At 37.1% G+C, this 21,612-nt stretch overlaps 1 protein-coding gene and 1 non-coding gene across 5 annotated transcripts in view; both read left to right on the forward strand.

The window, feature by feature from the left end:
• Positions 1–368: 368 nt before the first annotated feature.
• Positions 369–440, forward strand: TRNAE-UUC (transfer RNA glutamic acid (anticodon UUC)). The gene has a single exon. It is a non-coding gene; the product is annotated as a tRNA-Glu (tRNA).
• Positions 441–7,209: 6,769 nt separating this feature from the next.
• The window catches only part of aralar1 (calcium-binding mitochondrial carrier protein aralar1), a 338,725-nt gene continuing 324,322 nt past the window's right edge, over positions 7,210–21,612 (forward strand). The window contains exons 1-2 of one of the 4 annotated variants that reach the window (XM_090388800.1): positions 7,210–7,267; positions 7,415–7,477. In XM_090388800.1, coding sequence (XP_090244926.1) covers positions 7,226–7,267; positions 7,415–7,477 — 105 coding nt within the window. In that variant the 5' untranslated portion in view covers positions 7,210–7,225. Of the gene's footprint in view, positions 7,268–7,414; positions 7,478–21,612 lie in introns of those variants that run through there. The other 3 variants (XM_090388801.1, XM_090388803.1, XM_090388802.1) reach the window with 3 other exon arrangements.

Raw genomic sequence — 21,612 nt, forward strand, 5'->3', positions numbered from 1 at the left:
TAATTACATTGATATGGAATTGAAATTCACTTGATTTTAATCCGGTCGCGAACTTCGTTATGAAGTACAGTATTTGCATCACCAAGAGGCCAAGAACAGCAAGTGAATTGCTCGAGGGCATGTTAGGGATGTGTAGTCAGGAATTATCAGCAAACTATATTGAAATTCCTTGACGCCGTAAGGCCATCATATAACCCAAGGCTTAATTATACATTAAATAAATACATTTTGGTTTATACTCCCGTAGAGCTACATAGTCAGAAGAGTCCACATTTAGATTTTGTAATATCACTCAAATTACTCGGACGCTCGAGAACAAATTGATGAATGCTCAGAAGTTCATCGTTCCCCCCCCCCACACTGCATTTTCCCATGTGGTCTAGTGGCTAAGATACCTGGCTTTCACCCAGGAGGCCTGGGTTCGATTCCGGGCATGGGAAATTTAATTTTAACCCTGGGGGATCACATCTGGTGAGTATGGGCTTGGCACACCCAGGGTCCTGAGCTGGATATCATCATTGGCATACCCAGGGTTCTTAGCTGGATATCATCTTTCTTGGTGATCCCCTTTTACTTTTGACACTCTCTCTCTCTCTCTCTCTCACAGGGTTACTTGGGAACTTTTTTTTTTTTCCTGGTGCAGCATAAGCCTCAGGCTTCCTTGCATCATATGGATATTAATAATAATAATAATTCTTCTTTTCTTGATGATTCCATTCTACCTCTCTCTCTCTCTCTCTCGGGGTAATTCAGAAATTTTTATTTTTATTTTTTTCCTGGTGCAGCGTAAGCCTCGGCTTCCTTGCGCCATATGGATAATAATAATAATAATAATGTTATTTGTGTGGAGATTTCGTAAATATTCAAATTCAGTGAGCATATTAGGCCTATATTTCTTTCCATTTTCCCTTATTTATGTTTTATCCGAGATAAAAATATCTTTTAGAGAATTTATATTTTTTCCCAAAACATCTGTTTATACCTTTATTTCTATTTGGCTTGCAAAAAAGATTCCTTTGTTCTTTTTAAAAAGGAATTCAGGGCATGCCTCCCTTTTTCAATGAATTGTCTGGTATTGCATTACCTTCACTGAATATACTAACCTGCTATATACTAACCTATTCGTAATCAGTAGATTCTTTATCTTTTTATATCAGAACTGTTGTATGAAGAGATAATCGTACACCAGCAACTTTTCATAAATGTGACTTTAAGCATACCTCCTAGTTATCGTTTATTATATAAAAATACTGTATACAGATATACAAAAGACAATACGTGAGATATTGTACCTTATCTAGAAGTGGATGTATTTCGTCTATATCTCCATATTGAAATAATAAAATGATTTCATTAATATAAAAGATAAATTTAACATTTAATTCATGTATCACAAAAGGTCCATAAACATAAATTTACGTCTAATTTTATAAATTGGAATTTCTCTCCAATAGTCTAAAAAAATGGGGCCCAGTCGGCAAACAAAAATAGGATCCATATTCCGTACGTAATATCAAGCCTGTAGTTTGTGTTAGGGTAGAGTATAATGCTGGATGATATTGTCACCACATCATTTTGTGTTAGGGTAGAGTATTAACCCCAGAGGCTCACATCTGGTGAGTATGGGCTTTGGCACACCCAGGGTCCTGAGCTGGATATCATCATTCTTCTCTTTCTTGGTGATTCCCTTCTACTTTTGACTCTCTCTCTCTCTCAGAGTAACTGGGAAATTTTTTTTTGGCTGGTGCAGCATAAGCCTCAGGCTTCCTTGCACCATATAGTTAATAATACTACTACTACTAATACTAATAATAATAATGATGGATGAAATTGTCACCACATCATAGACTATCAATTTACGTTTCAAAGAATCATTTTTACATTTGTTAAAATAACAAGAGAAGCAGGTACTATACAGATTTGTTAAATTTCTTATAATGAACAAGGAAGAACATTGCTGTAACGTAAGCAATATATTAAATAAAAAATTAAAAAGCAGCTCGTAAAATTTGATTTATTTTAACTAGTCTTCGAAATTTTGCTCGCGTTAATTGCTCAATAAGTTTGCCAAAATCGAAAGTTTCAACTAAATGTAAATGTTGACCTGCGATCGTTCTAGAAAAAATAAAATATCATAATATTCAAATTGTACTTGTTATTCAACAAACTCTGCGTTTTAATTCCTAACTCGATGGGGCCCGAGTCTTGAGGTGTCTGGCGAAAATTTCCTGACCTCGCCGGCCGTCAGATCTACCACTGGGAATGAACAGCAGATATCAGAGGAGTACTAAATTGCCAAACTTTGGCAGAGAACGCTTAATACAATAAATAAATAAAGAAAGAAAGAACTGTAGTAAGTAGATGTAATGTAATAATAGGCAATGAGTATACGTCTAGCACAATGGTCACCGTCCTCCTCGCATTGGGTGGAAAAGGCCAGGGTTTGAATCTCGTAAATGACGAGAGGAACTTTTATGATTTTTATTTATTTATTTAATTTTTTTCACTAACACACCGTGGCTGAGTTAGTTGGTCTGAGGCGTGGGAGTGCAAGATTCCCCTTCCCACCACCAGAAACTCGTGTTTTTCTTCTAGCAAATTAGATAAATCGACTAGAGAATATATGCAATTTACAGACATAATTGGCAGATGAATTAGTTTTCGGGTGGCCCTAATATGACTCTACTTTATCAAGTGTTTGGCAATATTTTTACTTATTTACAGTCTGGTCTAAGTGCCAAAAAAGGAATTCTGTCGATAGATATTTGATACGAAGAGCTATATATATATTATTTTTAGCCCACCCGAATAATTAAATTCATCTACCGTGCTGTGTGTCTTATGTCTGTTAATTGCGTGTGTTCTTTGGTGGATTTGTCTGTTTTGTTGGACGAAAAACACTGCTATCGACGCTTGAAAGCGACTAACTCAGCCACCGAGTGAAAAACAAGCCTATTAAAGTTCCTTGCGTCATCGACGGGATTCAAACTACGGGCACTTCTACCCGGAAGGTGACGATACCACTGTGCTACTCGCGCAGACATATGAAGAGCTAAATTAAACCTGAAGTTAAAAATAATTTAAGGTCTTTGTGAATGTCAGCTTTAGGAATGAAGGTACCATACAAAGTGACTCTGACTCCGAAAGGCCTTTTGTTGAAAGAAATTTGCATCGTTCAAATTTAGAAAGAGTTTATTAAAAGGTTAAAAAGAATAAGATGATAAGAATAAAGAGAATAATATAAGTTCTTTAGTTGTTTGGGAAAGCAAATTTTGCGAGTGAAGGGAAATTTCAATAGAGTTAGAATTAGCCCAAAATTTTGTATCATGGAAATGCTAGATAACTTTAGGATTAATTATCTAAAAAAAAAAAAAAGCTAAAGACCAGAAGAACACAGAAATGCCGAAAAAGTACCACCTTGTGGAATGCTCAATGAAACAATCATTTTCCCCTGTAAGGAGACACCCACCGATGAGTGAGCCAACAGACTCCGAAACTCGTCTGGGTGGTGGTGGTGCCCACTGAGAATAAATAACAGTAGTCTCTTCTATTCGAGAAGCGTTGTTTATTCGAAGTAGTGCAATACCTGGTATCTCGTTGTGAAGGTAGCCACAATATGAGATAAAATCAATCGATACCTTTACACTACTACATGTAGTTAAACTTATGGGTAAACTATGGTGTATTTACACCAATAATATGTAGTTAATTTCAACCTAAAACATATACTGGTGTGCAAAACTTAAGAACCAGTCAGGTTTTCACCTGTAGCTTCTCATAGGAGTGGCCTGGATATGAGAAAGTATATCAAAGGAACCTCGTGAGTTACAGAAATAATGAAGGAAACAACACCGACACAACAACAGAAACAAAACGGTACAGAGGGACTTTATTCAAAAATGGCAACATAGCACTGGCTGCCATGATACAGATGCATCACTGCCAAAGGTGGAACAAAGGGAAGAGGTGGTCCTCAATAGGAGATATGGCCACCTCTAATGTCGATGTAGGCTTTGCACTCCCTGTACATACTTAGAACAATGTTGCTTGTTTGTTATTTGGTTTTTAGGAGCATTAGCAACTAAGGCCATATTGCTCAGGAGATATCCGGTGATCATTCCCTAACCTTTCCGCATCCTCTGTATTTGGTGGGCACGGGCTCGAACCCCGGTCTAATCAAGAAGTGTGTGCTATGCACTGCTGCTCCTTCCCACCTGGCTACGGAGGGGCCTAGAACAATGTTGTTGATAAGTTCTTGCGGTAACCTCGTCCATTCCTCTGTCAGCGTCATCTTCAGCAGGTGAACATTTTCTGTTGGGTGTGGGCATGCCGCTCGGCGTCACCCCAGAGCGTCCCATATGTGTTCGATGGGATTTAGATCGATAGAACGGGCAGGCCAATCCATACGAACAATGTTCTCACTTTTCAAAAGCATATAAACAGTTGCAGTGCAATGGAATGTGGCGTTATCATCCATAAACACGAACTCGGAGCCAATGGCACCTCGGAACAGTCGCACATGGGGAAGGATTACCTCAGTACACTAACGTGCACTGGTTACAGTACCGCCTTCCAGTGTCTGGAGTTGTGTACGTCAATCCAAGATAACGCCTCCCCAGACGAGAACACCTCGACCGCCATATTGATCCCTTTCAGTGATGTTTGAGGGGTGATACCGTCTGCCAACCTCTCGCCAGATTAGCTAACGTCCAGAATCTCTGATGAGACTGAATCTACTCTCATCAGTAAAGAGTACCTTAAGTAAAGATTTTTGGTTGTAACCTTTATAAATAGTGTTGGTCCTTATGTTTTGCAGACCAGTGTATTATGCTTTGTGCATTTAGTCTTCCAAATAAGACATGTACATACGAATCGAATTCGTCTTCATTAACTTTTCAGTGACTGACGAAACTGTTGATGTAAAAGGCCCAAAGGGCGACAAATTATTTCTCGCACCAAACACCCTTGGCGCGCCCCTGAAACGGTGCAATCGGTACTTTATTATATTTCGAATTTGAGGACGATGAAACAGTTAAACGAGTATGGATGAAATTTCCTGAGTCAAAAATAGAACATAACCTTCAATCTCGTTATGAACAATATGCGAAAGACATTTACTTAGTGAATCCGTACCTATTATAAATCGATCAACTACGATTCCATTCAAGAACAATAGGAAATTAACATATAGACGTACACAATTTTTTTTGTATCCGCTTGTGCGTTGACTATACATAAATCTCAAGGAGGGACCTTCGACAAAGTTGTATATGATTATGAGAAAGATCATCAATAGCAACTTGTATACGTGGTGTTATCTCGAGTGACGTCATTGCAAGGTTTATATATTACAATTTTTTTGTACAAATCGCCACGACGATTTCACATTTCGGCACGGCAAAGCTATTAAATTTTCTCTTTATACTCCGGGACGACCAAACGGTCAGAGGAGTTCACAAGATAGACAGAATACAAGAAACAGCACCGTATTCAGTAGTCACGGGCTTGAACCCTGGTCACTCAAGGTACGTGTACTTATGCACCCGCGCGCCTGACCACTAAGCTATGGCGGCCTATTAGTAATATAGAACTTTATGCTGAACTAGATCGCTTGAAAAATAATAAGCTACCGTCTCTGTAGGATGACTGCAAGGTTTCATACAAAGTGGTATATCTATATCGTCAATGAACGTACAAATTTTACTGGCCTATGTTCGAGTTATCGAAACGGACACAATATTGATATTAAGCGAAACGTGGTTGGATAATGATGAACATATATTACTTAAACCATTCCAATGTGTGACTCAATTTAAAAGGTCGGATTTTCGTAGTGGTGGTGTTGCGATATATCAACGTGGAGAGGTTCAACTATAATTAGTACACCACATATCTTTGCATAACATAATAGCAGTAATGCCACAGTGGTATGAGGTGAAATTGGAGACATTTTCTAGCGAATTCAATAGTGAATCTGTTTGCATCATTGCCATATACATCACTCCAGGGATGTCGTTAGGTATAATTCAAAAATTCATAAACAAGAATTTGATGCTGTATTCCATTGAAGGTGCAAAATTATTGGAAGAGCCACTGGATCGTATACCTATAGTTCCTGCTGGTGATTTCGATCTAGAATTAAATTCTGAGGCTGGAAAGAAGTTTTGTAAATTTATGAAAGATATCATCAATTTAGATATTAATTCAAATACTTTAGTAAATACTGCACGTAATGGAACGACAATCGATGGAGTATTCACTCGGGAATTAAAATCATTCGAGTGTCAAAATTACCATATATATCTTATTTCAGTTACCATAGAGCCATAGACCAATAATTTTAGTGTTTTTATAATACATTTTATACGAATTATTTCATTGTACACTAGTACAATGAAAAATTCCATTCATTGTACTGAAATTATTTGACAGCTGTGACATTATTATTATCATTGTATTTCATCGAACTGAAATTATTTTTTTCAATAAAAATAATTCAGCAATACTTTTTTTTTTTTTTATTTATTTTACTGTGCCAGTTTCATGAGTTCCTGCAGTAAAGACGGTTGCCGCTGTGACATTATCAGTTTCAGAGTAGAGCGGCAGTAACTCATTATGTATCTGGTACATAATTTAGGTCTTTTTACTAATATTTTTTAAGTGAATTTTCATTGAAAACTGAATTTTCTACTTGGCAAGGTCAATGAACTTTATTTGAAGATTAATTTGAAAATTACGATTACCATTTTTTCAAAAATGGTTTTCTTGATTTTGATGAAATTTTATATGTAGTTCTTATGTCATATGTTTGTTTTGCTGTCACAATAAAATGAAAATGTTCTTTATTAGTTTTTTCTTTAGATGGGGCCCCCAAATTCCATTTTGCTTTGGGGCTCCATGAGGGTATAACACGCCACTGGGAAGAATACAAAATAACCGGTTCGAATCTGTTCACTGACGATTGCTAGAGAAAAATTAAAATCCTAACCGGAACGAAAAATAAATCCGGTTCGACGCCTTTTGATATAAGTTAGCAATTTTGCTGTACATATCCCACCACAGAATGTTACTACTCTGTGTTCCACTGTTCTGTGTTACAATATTTCCATATATGTGACCAATAGAATAAAAGAACAGAAACAACCAATAGTAGAACTCAGGCTATACAATTGAAATTATTGCCCAATGTTAACCCTCTTCACATTTCCCTTCCTGTTTCTGCAACATGGCCGTAGCAGGTGCTGAAGCGGCCTTTTTGGAAGATAAGGTAACGATTGTGTTTTCTTTAATGCCTGTTTTTTTTTTAAATGAAATATTCTTTATTTATATTTAAAGTGCATGTATATAAGTTTCATTTTTTTGGTTCTGTTTGAGTTTTGCATTCTATTTTTTATTTGCTTTTGCCTTCACTTAGGCCGGCATGCGAGATCACTGGCTTCTCGATCTCCTCTTCACCCGAGCATCCTGCCAATTGGAGGTATGAGCGTATTTGTTTTGGCATGTGATTTTGATGTATTTTCTCTTTTATAGGACAAATGATTTCATGTTGATTGAAAATATAAATAGATAATAGCGGAGCGAATATTGTTAAAAATATTAAAAGCATTAATGTAATATGTATGTGAAGCAATATAAATTTTGTATCTGATAAAAAAAAAGAACAACTTGTAAGTCACGTTAAGGTCGTTTGTGTTTTTGAGCAGACTGATTGTGTGCTGTTTATAGCCATGCATGTACTGCAAGGAGGGTGTAATATTTCACAATAGTTAATAAGCTTGTTTACTATTTCATGTTGTTTCGCGAAATATTAAAATAAATCATCTGTATTTTCTTCCTACTCTGAGTTGTTATATGTAAGATTGATTCATTTTGTAAAGGATGTTAACATTACACAGACTTCGAAATACTGTAAAACAAAACACTGTATATTAACATTGCATCTGTTTTTCAGTACTACTTTTTATGTACACGAAGTTAACGTTTTAAGTTATTTTTGAGTTAGGTTTATTGTTTTTTTATAAAAAACAATAAACCTCAGTCATGGTCATGGCAAAGCTACTTAAAATAACTTACTAATTATCGGCCTGGAACAAATACTTTTCTATGGAAGGTACTGATTTTGAGTGTACCAATTTGTATGAAGTTGACTTAGGAAGAAATGTACAAAGCTGAGATGAAACTTGCAGTTATGATTCATTAAGATAATAAAGTACAACAGCATACTCTTGCAGCAAGGACTCTCTGCTTGCTGGCATTTGAAATGAACAGTAATTGTATCAATGAGTACAGGAAGCATATTCTCTCAGATTTGTGCCATGCATTCAATGAAATGTACTATACAAAACTTTTTTTTATCAGTAAAATAAATGGTAATGTTATATTTTAGAGACCTGAAGTGATTCAGCATGCTGATGTTATTAGTCTGCCAGTGGTGGAGGGAGTAAGGCATTTCTTTGAGAGTTATCTTGTGTTTATCAGCCTGCAGTTGCACATTTTTACAAACATAATAAACAAGGATGGTCCCAAAGTTTTCTAAAGTTATTAATGGAGGGGGGGGGGCAAAACGTCATTCTAGGAATTCATTAAGCTTTAATCATATAATAGTAAAGAAAGCCACATTATTTTGATTTTGTGGAGGACTATAGTCCTTTTAGCTCCTTACCTAGGAGTGCTCCCAATAATAAACACAAAAGGTGCAATTATGGTTATAGGTGCTGTGTTACATAAATAACTGCAAAATCATTTGCTATAATGGAATTTTGTTGTATGACATGATCGATTTGAGCACGTTGACACATGTTGGCCTGTCAGAGATTGATTTCAGGAAAGGATGCACTCCAATCTAACTGCTTTGACAAAATATAGAAATTTGTTTAACAGTCTTCTTTATGATGAAGACATTTTCTAACTTCATTGTGCACTCAGTACACTTTTTTTCTATTGCAGTTACATAATTAAAAAAAAACCCCATTATTTTCATGTGTGGTGTTTCAGTTTGTGGTAGACTTTTCAAATAGAATGAAGATTTATTTTTAAATCATTATTATCCACATAATACAGTAATTAAAGTGGGCTAGGGTAAAGAAAGCCAACATGGGAAACTTTTACCGGTCAAAAGCATTATCTGGTACTGCAGCTTCTCTCTGCATTCTCGGTAAACTGATGGCGTGTTATCAGTAGTGGTAGTAGAAGTCGATAACAATGTATTGATTAATTTTTTCTTATTATTAAAAACAAATTATCGGATTTCATGAGTGGGCTGAAATTTACTTATGGGTACATCCTCCAGACTTCCTCAGTCTTAGGGTGTTTAACCCCCCTTCCTGCTGTTTTAACCTGATATGAAAATGACTGCTACAGATGGTGCATGTTATTGATAGTTGCAATAGAAGTAGTTTTCCTATCGGGTTAACTGCTTCATGGATTATCCTGAGATATCTTGTTTTTAGTTTTAAAAGTTATTTGGAACTAAAAATGAAATATCTTGGGATACAATAATACCCAAAGCAAACAATAATACCTCCAAATTTAGGACTTAAACATATTTTCTCTGGCATTTTATCTGGCTAATTTTGCATTAGCAGGTAAATCCCGAGTTTTCTCAGGATTTTCTTATGTCTGGCAGCAAATGACTGGCTTTCGTTTTACTTATATTGTACAGCAATGTCAGAATAGTAGCGTGCATTCCTGTGCCGCCAATAAGCAAAATATAATTTGCCGTCCTAAATGCAGAATACTGAACCCACGAAAATAATTCACAAAAACAATACCAAAAAATATTTTGGCACCCTCTTGAACTGCTGCCTGTAAGCGACGCTTACCTCGCCTGTCCACTTGTGGTGGCCGTGTGTCAGAATGTAGTTAGTTCGCGATTACTGCTTGTGCGTTCCACTTGTTTTAAATTTATTTATATAATGAGTAATGAAGACGTTTACTGTGCCTTTCTTTTAGCTCAATTGCTAATTTATTAAAAATCTGTATAATTTGCACACTTTTTGGCGTACACGAGATAACTCGGGATAGCCCAAATGGGTTAATTACTCCCATGTATTTTCTACAAAAAAATTAATAAAAAACACAAACTATACAATGAGTATTCGTTCCAGTAAATTTCCATAATGAGTAAATGTTCCAGGAAGGGGAGATAAACACCCTAAGACTGAGGCAGTCTGGAAAATGAACCCATAAGTAAATTTCAGCTGCGAAGGCATTTACACTCATGGGGCGCCTCCGTAGCCAGGTGGGAAGGAGCAGCAGTGCATAGCACACGCTTCTTGATTAGACCGGGGTTCGAGCCCGTCACCACCAAATACGGAGGATGCGGAAAGGTCAAGGGAATGACCACCGCATATCACGGAGCAATATGACCTTAGTTGCTAATGCTCCTGAAAACCAAATACAAACAAAACCAGGTGGGAAGGAGCAGTAGTGCGTATCACATGCTTCTTGATTAGACCGGGGTTCGAGCCTGTCACCACCAAATACGGAAGATGCGGAAAGGTCAGGGAATGACCACCGCATATCCCGGAGCAATATGGCCTTAGTTGCTAATGCTCCTAAAAACCAAAACAACAACATTACACTCATGAATTCCATTAATCTGCTTTTTATATAAAAAAAAAACAAACTAATCAATACATCGTTATTGACTTCTACTGCCACTACTGATAACACACACCATCTATTTACTGAGAATGCAGGGAGAAGCTGCTGTACTGGGTAACGCTTTTGACCGGTAAAAGTTTCCCGTGGTTCTTGTGTTGGCTTTCTTTATCTTCACCTTAAAGTGTTAACTGTATCCTTCATATGTACACGATGTTTTAATTTGTCAAAGTTTAGAAATTTAAGATGTGATAAATACAAGGTGTGAGCCAAAAGTTTCCAGGCAGGCAATAAAATTAAGTTACAAGGAGCAGTATGAAAGTAATGTCTCCTATTATTTTCCTGAGAAAATTTTAATTTCTACAACTCTGTGCCTTTTACATCAATTAATCCTCAATCATTAATAAACACTGTTATTTTTTCACAAAGTGGGCCATCATTTTCTATGCACTTCTGCTATCTCTGAGTTAGAAGCTGTATTCCAGTCTTGTAAAAGTCCTTACTTTTGCTTTAGAGGGCTTCGTGAACACTGTGCTTGAGTTGGTCGTCTGCAGAATGTGTTTTACAGAGTGCATCCTTCAGCAGACCAAAGAGGTGATAGTTGGAAGTTGCAAAAACTGGGCTGTGAGAGGGGTGAGGAAGAACAGTGCACCCCAGTTTTGCAATGGCCTCCTTCGTATGCAGACTGGTGTGGGGTCGTGCGTTGTCATGGAGAAGAAGAACCTCGTTAAGGTTTTTGTCCAGTCGAACTCTATGGATGTCAGCTTTCAACTTTTTCAATGTTTCTACATATTGTTCTGAGTTGATTGTGGTGCCACGCTCCAAGAAGTCCACAAGCAAGACCCCATCTTTGTCCCAAAACACTGTTGCCGTGACTTTACTGAAGAAGGCTGTGTTTTGAATTTCTTCTTGTGCAGTGAATTTTTGATGGCGCCACTGCATTGACTGTCTATTCATTGCAGAGTCATAATTGTGGACTCTGGTTTCGTCACGTGTGCAAGTTGAACATTTCCTTCACTCTTGTAGCTCAAGAAGTTCCATACAGATGACTTTCTGGGCTTTGTACTCATGTGTCAGCATTTTCGAGACCGACCAGGTAAACCTTATTCCTAGCTTAGTTCCTTTATGATGGTTATCACAGCAGGTTTCCTTTTACCTACTGCATCGCACAATTCGCATGTTGTGATGTGGCTGTCCTCTTTGATCAATGCGTCGATCCGGCTCTTGTCTGTTGTCACTGACGTTACTAGCTTGCTGCTTTGTGGCTTGTCAATGATGTCACTTTCCCCACTTTTTAAGCGTCTCACAACGCCACTCTAGTATGGTGAAACTAGTGACTTCTAATGACCACTCAGTGACACGCGAAATGATCTACGACACCACATTTGAAAGCAAAAAATTAGGAGGCATTGCCTTGTAGACTTATGTTATTTACATGTTGGCGTTGGCCCTTTCAAAGTATTTAGCAAAATACAGCCACTGTACCCTGGTTTCCAAACTTGGACTGGACTCAGCTCAAACCTGATGCCACCTAGGTATGAGAAGAGTTTTCAAATCACCCTGGCAGACCACCTGCTTGTGCCTCCTGACCACACCTTAGTGGATGTGTGACGATCTATCCATGTGCTAGCATGGACTCTTTCTCTCTCCTCTCACTACCCCACTTTCACCTAATGGAGATACCTCTGTTGAATCCTGGGGATGCTTTCCCTTTTGCCCCCATACTTCTGCCTTTCCCCTCCCTTCAGTTTTAAACCCCCTACTCTATCTGAATGTGCTCATTTTTTTTTTTTTTGTTTTTTAATATGTAGGTCCTTGAGGTCCTTGCCACTGAAATCTTCGAAAATTAGGCAGCAGGACCTGCCAGAGTACCATTGCGATCCCTCTGCTGCTTGACCCGCCTCCACGTGGCTAAGAATGGGCAATGGCTAAATGATCAGAGGAACAACATAACATGATACTATACAACACTAACATACATTTTACACTTTTTGAAACCTCTGGCCTTCACAGAGTACAGTCAGTTCTCGTATAACACGTGTTTACACTACACGAATTCGATCATACATGATTTATAAATAGGGGAACGATATTTTATATAACACGAACCGAATTTGCTTATGTACGATTCACCTTTGTGTTTACAAGAAATGGCAGTTGAACGCGGAATCACCCCAACTGAACGCAACACGATAGGAATGAAGAGAAGATTCTGAAAATGTATTTTTTTTTTTTTTTTTTATATCAGTGAAGGGAAAACACATTTCACCATAATAACGTAAAAACCAACACAATTCCAGCTATCGGTATAATCGCAAATGCAATTAGATCGAGTTTATTACCAGTTTCGCAGAAACGCAACTGGAAATTGTTTTTATTGTTTTATGGTAGTAACCCCTAGAAATGTGCTTTAGTAAAATGTGAAGTGTTAATAGTGTATCTCTGCCTTTACGGTGTTGTTTATTCAGTTGCTACACGCGCGCAGCTTTGTTTATGTGTATTAAGCGTGCCTCCTCGTTTTGTAATTGTGCTTTATTCCCTAAAAATGGGTAAAATACTTAAAAGGTGAAGACACTGCAGATTCAGAGAGAAAAAGAAAAGCAATATCGATAAACAGAGGTGGACTGGGTCAAAAATTCTGATTCGGGAAAATTTGTAGTGGGCTCATACTATGGTTTATGGCCAAAATCACACCGGCCTCCGGCCCACCGGTAAGGCTTATGGCCAAGTCCGCCTCTGTCGATAGAGAAAAAAAATATGAAATTGTGAAATGCTTTGTGCGAAATGAAAGACCATGTGATATTGCACGTGCTACAGGCCTAAATGAGGCAACGCCGAGAATTACAAAGAATGCAGAGAAAATAAAAACAACTTTCATAGCAGGAACAACTCAAAGTGTAATTAAAATCCATTAGATTAAGACACAAAGAATTGGAAGAGATGGAATGGCTGTCATCTGTTTGGATAGAAAACCAAACAAAAAAGTTTGCTTACGACAGAAGCAAAAGCATTAGCAATATTTTATTATGTAATAGTCGTAATAAAATACTTACATAAATAAATACGTATTTTTTTACGATTATTTATTGTGTTTGGTAATGTTTTGGTTACAAATGTGTGTTCAGTCTTGGGTGGTCGGCACCTAACCCTATTTTCCCCATAGGGCCTGTTGTTTATATTGCACGATTTTGCATTGTACGAGGGTTTCTAGGAACACAACTATCGTGCTATACGAGGACTGACTGTACTGTGGCACATAAACAGAGTACATGATGTGGAGATGGAAACCCCTGGAGCTGTTAGACAATGAACACTGTATTTTTGTGTCTTACCCAACATCTAACTGTACTCACATCTACAGTATTGTAGATGTGAGTACCATAAACCATAAACATTTTTGAGATGCATGTGGATTTTGATAGGCGTCTCCTTCCTTGGTAAGAAATTCAATCACCAATCTTTGCTTGATATGTATATCTGTAACATCCACCATTTTGAACTATCCGTGTGCTGCACTCACAAGACCGATCACAGTGCCACTCAGTATGATGAAACTAGAGACCTCTAGTGACCACTCAATGACACGCGAAATGATCTACTGCTCCACATTTGAAAGCAAAAAATTAGGTGGCATTACCTCGTAGATTTTTATGTTAGTTACATGTCAGCATTGGTTGCTCCTTTCAACGTATTCTCCTCCAGATCTTATACATTAATCTTAGTGCTTCTCCCACTGTTTGAAGCATTTCTGGAATTCTTGTTTAGTGTTGCTATCCAACACTTTCTGCTATTCAGTTTAAATCTTTGCAGTGTCTTTAAACCTTCATCCTTTTAATTGGATTATTTCCTTTGGGAAACAGGAAAAAGTCACAGGGGCCAGGTCAGGAGAATGGGAGGGTGAATAAGGACCATCACCATTTTGTTCTTTGGCAAAAGGGCAAAAAAACTGCTGAACCGACAAAGCTGTGTGGACTGACACAGAAGTAGAAGCTAATCCTGAGTGTGTCATTTGTCTGGGGGTTTTCTCCTGACATCTTCCCTAAAATGCCTTAGGAGCGTGATGTAGAACTGGTGATTTACATTTTGGCCTGGCTGAAGGAACTTCTAACGAACATTTCCCTCGTTGTTGAAGGAAACAATCAACATTATCTTGATGTTTAATGTGATCTGCCTTGCTTTTTTGGATTTGGAGATGATGGCCTTTTTAACTGGGAGGGCTGCTGCTTTGTTTATGGCTCATAAACATAAACCCAGCTTTCATTCCCTGTTATCACTTTTGGAAAGGAAGTTTCTGTGCTTGCAGGTCCCTGCACACAGAAAGCTGCTTCTGTTTTTATCCGACCCTCAGCAAATAGAGCACAGATTTTTCAGAAGTCTTCCTCATGTTTAAATTTTCAGTTAAAATGCATTGACACCTATTATACAGTAGGAGTAGAATGTCACATTGTTACGTTAGCTCTCTGTTCTTCTGGATGATGTGATTTATCTTTTCAACATTTTCATCAGTGTCACTCGACATTGGATGACTTCAGTGCTCAAAATCCTCAACCATAGCTACCTTGGAAATGTGAATACCATTGAAAAGTTTGTGTTAATATCATCATCACCAAAATGCTTTTTAAACATTTTGTAAGTCTATAAGCTGTTTTCTCAAGTTCAAGACAAAATTTGATGCAAATTCGCTGTTTCCTTAATGTTCGTTATTTTATTCAGCTGAAAAAATCTTAAGACACTCAGCAGAAATACTAGTACACCAATTGCAGGAAAGCAATGTCCAGTCGGTTCAAAACTGGCCACACTTAACTCACAATGAATTAGTTTGATGGTGTGTGGTTAGTGCACCCTTTGCCCAGTCCAGAAACTTTTGTCTTGCACCTTGTGTGTACTGACGTTAGTATTTTCAAAATGAAGCAAGCTTATGTAGCATCATCTATAAAAATTTTGCCCATTTCAGTTTGCCCTGCCTTATAATTTATTTGAGCATTTTATTTCCCAAGTTAAAGTTTTTTTTTTTTTTTTTTTTTTATCAAAGTAATGTTCAACAATGTTCTTGAATGTTAATGTGATAGCAGGTAGCCAGAATTACAGTTAAGACCAAAATATCCATTCCCATTTCATTTATCTCTTTTTTATTTACTGAAAATCAATTTATTATTGTGCATTTTTTCCCCCCTTTTAAACTCCTATTTCATAAAATTGCTGCTTTCTTTGCAAGAGGAGACATGACATACTACTGCCCATGTACACCTAGCTGTTTGACACAGCTAAACATGCTTATGATACAGTTAAATTGACCATCACATACAACCATTGTGTATGTTTGTTTGCTTTTTTTTCCAAATAAAATTGGCTTACATTCATTTCAGAAGTACATGATGATGTTTATGGACTAAACTGAGGACAGGGAATAACATCCCCATTGAGAAAAAAGCAGTTTATTAGGCAAAAGTTAAATTGAGAAATCTAAATGCTAGTACATAGTTTAATTTAAGTATTTTGGCACAAATATGACAAATAGCTTAAACCTAAAACTAACCAAGATAGATCCTGTTACATTTTAATTTACACGCCCCGTATATGAATGTACTCGAGAAGGATAAGTAAATGACTTCAGAATTATTCTATGCTTCCAGTTTCTTTGTTAACTTCATAGTCCCATTGTTTGTCACGTTGACAAACAATGGGGCTGATTAGCCTCCTTATGTATTGCACAAAAGATGTGTTCCAACGGCAAAAAAAAATCTTATTTATGTGAGTAAAAAGCACAGATGTTCTTCAAGATTGCATTTATCATTTTTATTAAAGTATAGAAATTTTACTAAATAGAAAAAACAACAATCCATCTTCTCATTAAAATCTCGGTAACACTATCTTCTCATTAAACAAAATAGCAAAATAATTTGATATGGAAATCTCAACTTTAAAGACAAAAGTGATGGCATTTAAAGGAAGAGATCCAATAAGAAGCAAGATCTGCATTGACAGTAATATTATCGAACAAGTTAATACTTTCAAATACCTGTCCAAAGAAAAAAGATATTGAGCAAAAAAATAAATAATTACATAGGAATAACTAAAACTATATATCATATTTGTAAAATAATAAGAGAAGTTTACCTCAAATAGTATGTAGAACACTTCCGTATGATACTCTCGTTTTAATTTCTTCCGTATAATTTTTCGTTTTAATTTCTGGAGAGTATCATACGGAAGTGTTCTACGTACTATATTGAGGTAAACTTCTCTTATTATTTTACAAATATTATTGATATCGACGTAGAACGTATTGATCATTGCAGCTCTGGTTCGTACTATCAAATATCATATTTTCAAATCTAATCTGGTACGTAAGAAAACAAGAACACGAATACATAACACCCTCGCCAGACCTAACCTAACCTATGGCTCTGAGGCATGGGCAATAAGCTAAGGGCATAGGAGGTTGACTGGTGCAGAAATATGCTTCATGTACAAAATGGCAGGCTATACCAGACTTGACATAAAAAGAAATCAAGACATCCTGTCAGAACTGGTGACAACTTCAGTACTGAATTTATCGATTCATGTAGAATCAGATGGATACAGCATGTAGAGAGAATGGAGGATGGATGCTATCCAAAAGAGTTTTTCTAAACTACAGACCCTGAGGAAGGAGAGACAGATGCAGACACCTGCAAAAATGGAGAGAGAACATAACAGGCCACTAGGCCTAATACTGGACTTTTTTTTTTTTTTTTTATGTGTACCCCAAACACGAGAGGTATTAGAATCTATAGTACTTAGTACCGTGCTTGGGTTGGAGGTTGAGAAGACGAAAGAAGATATTTGTTGACATTTGACTTGAACTTCTGTTCAAGGACTGGAAGAAGATAGAAAAAACAACTGGTGGCTCATTTCCTTCCTTACTGTGAGTACATCTTAAACTCTCTCCACCACAGTTTGTGTTCTTGAGTTGCCAGTTGCTTTTCTCCTTAGTATAAACTTCGTTAAGATATAAATAAACAAAAAATCATCAATTTATTTCTATAAGACTGACACTTCAACTTTTTTTTTTTAAGAACTAATTTTTGGTCGCTTTGTTTCTCTTGGTAGTTCTTTGTAATAAGAAATTGCTTTTAAAATAATTAAACTATCCATGACATTAAAATTTTCATTATGTGAAATTTCATTAGAAAATTTGTATTAACTTCATTAATAATAATAATAAGTGTATTAAAGCAGCCGAAGGTATTTTTAGCTTTCTTAAATTCTTAAAAATATTTAAATTGAAAGTAACATTAAGGTTTCAATGAAGTTTTGAGGAATTTTCAGTAAATATGCAAAACGAATTCATTTTAACATGACCCAACGCAGCTATCATGGACCATGGTGTGCACGTGATAGACAAATGATAAGAAACTGATGAGCAAAAAGGACTCATTGATTGTCTAACATCTATATATGTAAAATGCTTAGGTATGCTGCCTAAATTTTCCAACTGCTAATTGTTGCCAGCACCCGTTCACGGGGTTCACCTCACATGACCACTATACTGGGTATTCTTTATTAATTTTTGTACTAAAGTTTTTCAACTGAAGAAAGGCAACGTACACAGAGTGATCACTGAATTATGACCACCCCTATGAAAACTGAATGTGACCCGTTGAGCCCGTGAGGTACGAGAGTGCGCAGTTAGTTGAACTACATAGCATAGATAAGGTGTCAGTGGTGTGGTTTAGTAGGTAGTAAAATTCCGAGCGTGATGGGTAAAAGGAAGGATTTATCGGACTTTGATAAAAGACAGATTGTGGGAGCTTGACTAGATGGTGCCTCGATTTCCCAGACGACTGAACTGGTGGGGTGTTCGAGAGCCACCGTTGCTAAAGTGTACCAGGACTGGCATCAAAATGGACAAACAATGACCTGACGGGAAAATTGCAAAGGTCAGCGAAAATGTGATGTTAGAGGTGAGTGCTAGGTACGATACAGGCGAACAGGTGCAGCATCGTTGAAGAGTTGGCTACCCAATACAACATGGGCCAGCCCGGAACAATATCTGGCATGACCATACGTCGCACGTATGGGCTATACCAGCAGACGACTCCTATGGCATCCTCTCCTGACCAGGGTTCATTGTCGTAAAAGACTTGCCTGGTGCAAAGACTGGAAGAAGGTAACGCCGGTCGGATGAGTCACTTTATTTACTCCACACTGTGGATGGTCGTGTACGGATTTGTCGTCAACAACATGAGGCTCTTGATCCATCATGCATGATATCAAAAGTGCAGGCCGGTGGAGGCGGTTGTATGGTGTGGGGCATGTTTTACTGGCAGGAACTTGGACCCATGGTGCATGTGGAACAACGTATCAGTGGTCTCTGCTATTGTCAACTGCTTGCTGACTGTGCATACCCTGCTATGTTACACATTTTTCCAAATGGCGATGGTGTCTTCCAAGATGACAATTCACTGAGCCATCGGGCACCTGAAGTGCAGGAATGGTTTGAGGAACACAGTTCTGACTTCCAGCTTATCGATTGGCCTCCGAACTCCCACGATATCAATCCCATAGAGCACTTGTGAGACACTATGGAAAGGCAAATCAAGCGTCTGGATGCACCAATCACCTTCATACCTGCATTTCCGACTTCATTACACACAGCTTGGTTGGCCATACCTCCCGAACGCTTCCGACATCTTGTTGTATCAATATCACGTCAAATAGTGTATTGAGGGCTGCTGTACTGAGGGCAAAAGGAGGACCTACGAAGTATTAGGTAGGTGGTCATAATTCAGTGATCACTCAGCGTATGTCCGAAAGCTATCGATGTATGTTTATTTTATCTGTCTTCAATTTTAATAAATCGTTCTAAGTTTTAAGAAGTGTAAAAATGGTTGAACAGTGTGTAAGAACTTGGAGAAAATGTAGAAGAAATGCTAATGAAACGTTAGAGGAGACCAAAACGAGACTTTATGACTACGAAAATAGACAGAAAACACCGAAGAAAGAGAAGCAAGATTGGAAATGAGAAGATGCCATAGGACTAATCAAATAGAAGTACCAGATGTGAATAATCAAAAAGCTGTAATTAATGGGGAAGAGCATGATGAGTTAAACACATCAAATAAATACACTAAATGCTGTCATGAAGGAAAGGTTTCACTTGACCTTTGTCTGAGACACCTACTCTATTATGAGAGCTGCTTACAGGGGTACACTTGAACTACAGAGAACATATACGAGAGTACAACTCAGCAATGGCGTTCGCATCAATGGGTGTAGAGATTAAAACACTACCTGGAAATGGTCCATACTGGTTTAGAATACACGGCCAGATTTACCATCTAGTTTCACCGCTGTATCCAAACGAGGCAAATAAGCCAGGATATGGACAACTTTATATTTTTGATTCTGCTGAAGCAACAACAAAATGGCTTGAAAAACAATCAAACCAAGGGTGTATGGCTGAAGTAATGCAACAATTGGACGAGATATTGTGCCAAGTTAACCCATTTGCTGAGTCATATATAAACAAATGCATCAAATAACCCAGGCCAATCCAACAATGAAGGTGCGCATGGCATTTATAGAAGATCCGGACTTAGATAAGAGATGATATAATGCATCGTTTCTTACATCCAAAATGGAGGTTGCTGCAATATTTGTTGGAGAAGACGGGGAACCACCTGCAAATAGAGACATATGCATATATCCCACAAGTGACTACTGTAGAATTATATCACCGCTAAACAAGAATGGTAAAGACTGAAGAATCTAGATTAAACTATAATCAGAAAGATGCCGTATGTTATGCCGGGTACAACTAGTTTGAATGAAATTATTGTCAAAAATCAAATCAGAATAAAAAAAAAGACGAAATTGAAAAATATCAAAAAATAAATATGCTCACCATTACTTTGTTTTTCAATATAGTAATACCCTGTACTTCTATTTATTTATCCCAGTTCAGTTTCATAAATTTATGTATCACGATCCCACTGTATACGGCAATTGTGAAATTACACCTATAACAGTTGAAAGATGGGCAATGAACCTGGTGAGATCAGTTAAAGGGTATCTACATGAGGCAAGGCTTTGAATATGTAGGCTACACCATAAAGATTACTAACTTAGGTATCTTAAAGTAGATGTTAAGGTGGATAAGACTCTGAGAGGAGGAAGTAAAATGAATGAGCACAAAATCTTCATTTATGGGATAAGAGGTTTAGACTGGATTGCAGGAAGGTTTTTTTTTTTTTTTTTTTTTTTTTAAGCCAGCAAATTGTTTCTGTTGGAATAAGTTGTCCCTGTTTGTGGTTGAGGCTGATTGGGGAGGATGGATCAGAGGTGACCAGGAGGTCACACAGGTAGTTTATTTTTTGTACTATTTTTTTTTTTTTTTTGTTTGGCTGGTGCAGCAAAATCCTTATGCTTTCTTGTACTGTATGGCTATATTAATATTCCATAGAATTTATTCAATTTCAACTTTTATATACCCAGGTTGGACAACTGCCACCAAGAAGCATTAGTTTCCTTCAGATTTTCAAAGTGATTTTTTTACCACTATAAAAGCATAAGAAAATTATTAAATAATTTTCTTATGCTTTTATTAAATAATTTTTATTTAATAAAAGTAAATTTTTAAATAAAAAAAGTGGTAAGAAAATTATTAAATAATTTTATAGTGGTAAGAAGATTATTAAATAATTTTCTTACCACTATGAAATCTCTTATAAAAGTTTGTCTATAGTTACTTGAAAACATAAGTAACACCTATTTGAAGGTTTTTGGACAATTCATACATCACATTATATGAAATGTATATTCTTCACAGAGCCCACATATGAAAAAATGTGTGTGTGTGTGTGTGTGTGTGTATATATATATATATATATATATGTGTGTGTGCGTAGTACAGTGCATTCTGGTTAATCGGGGCAGCTGATTATTTGGGACAAATCTTAAAGAATAGAACCTAATCGAGAAAATAGGCAAGGTTTTCTTCGCTTAATTGAGACAACATGCTTTTTA

Source organism: Mastigoproctus giganteus, chromosome 14 (genome assembly GCF_048544385.1).
Source record: "Mastigoproctus giganteus isolate SK-2022 chromosome 14, ASM4854438v1, whole genome shotgun sequence".
Classification (NCBI taxonomy): Eukaryota; Metazoa; Arthropoda; class Arachnida; order Uropygi; family Thelyphonidae; genus Mastigoproctus; species Mastigoproctus giganteus.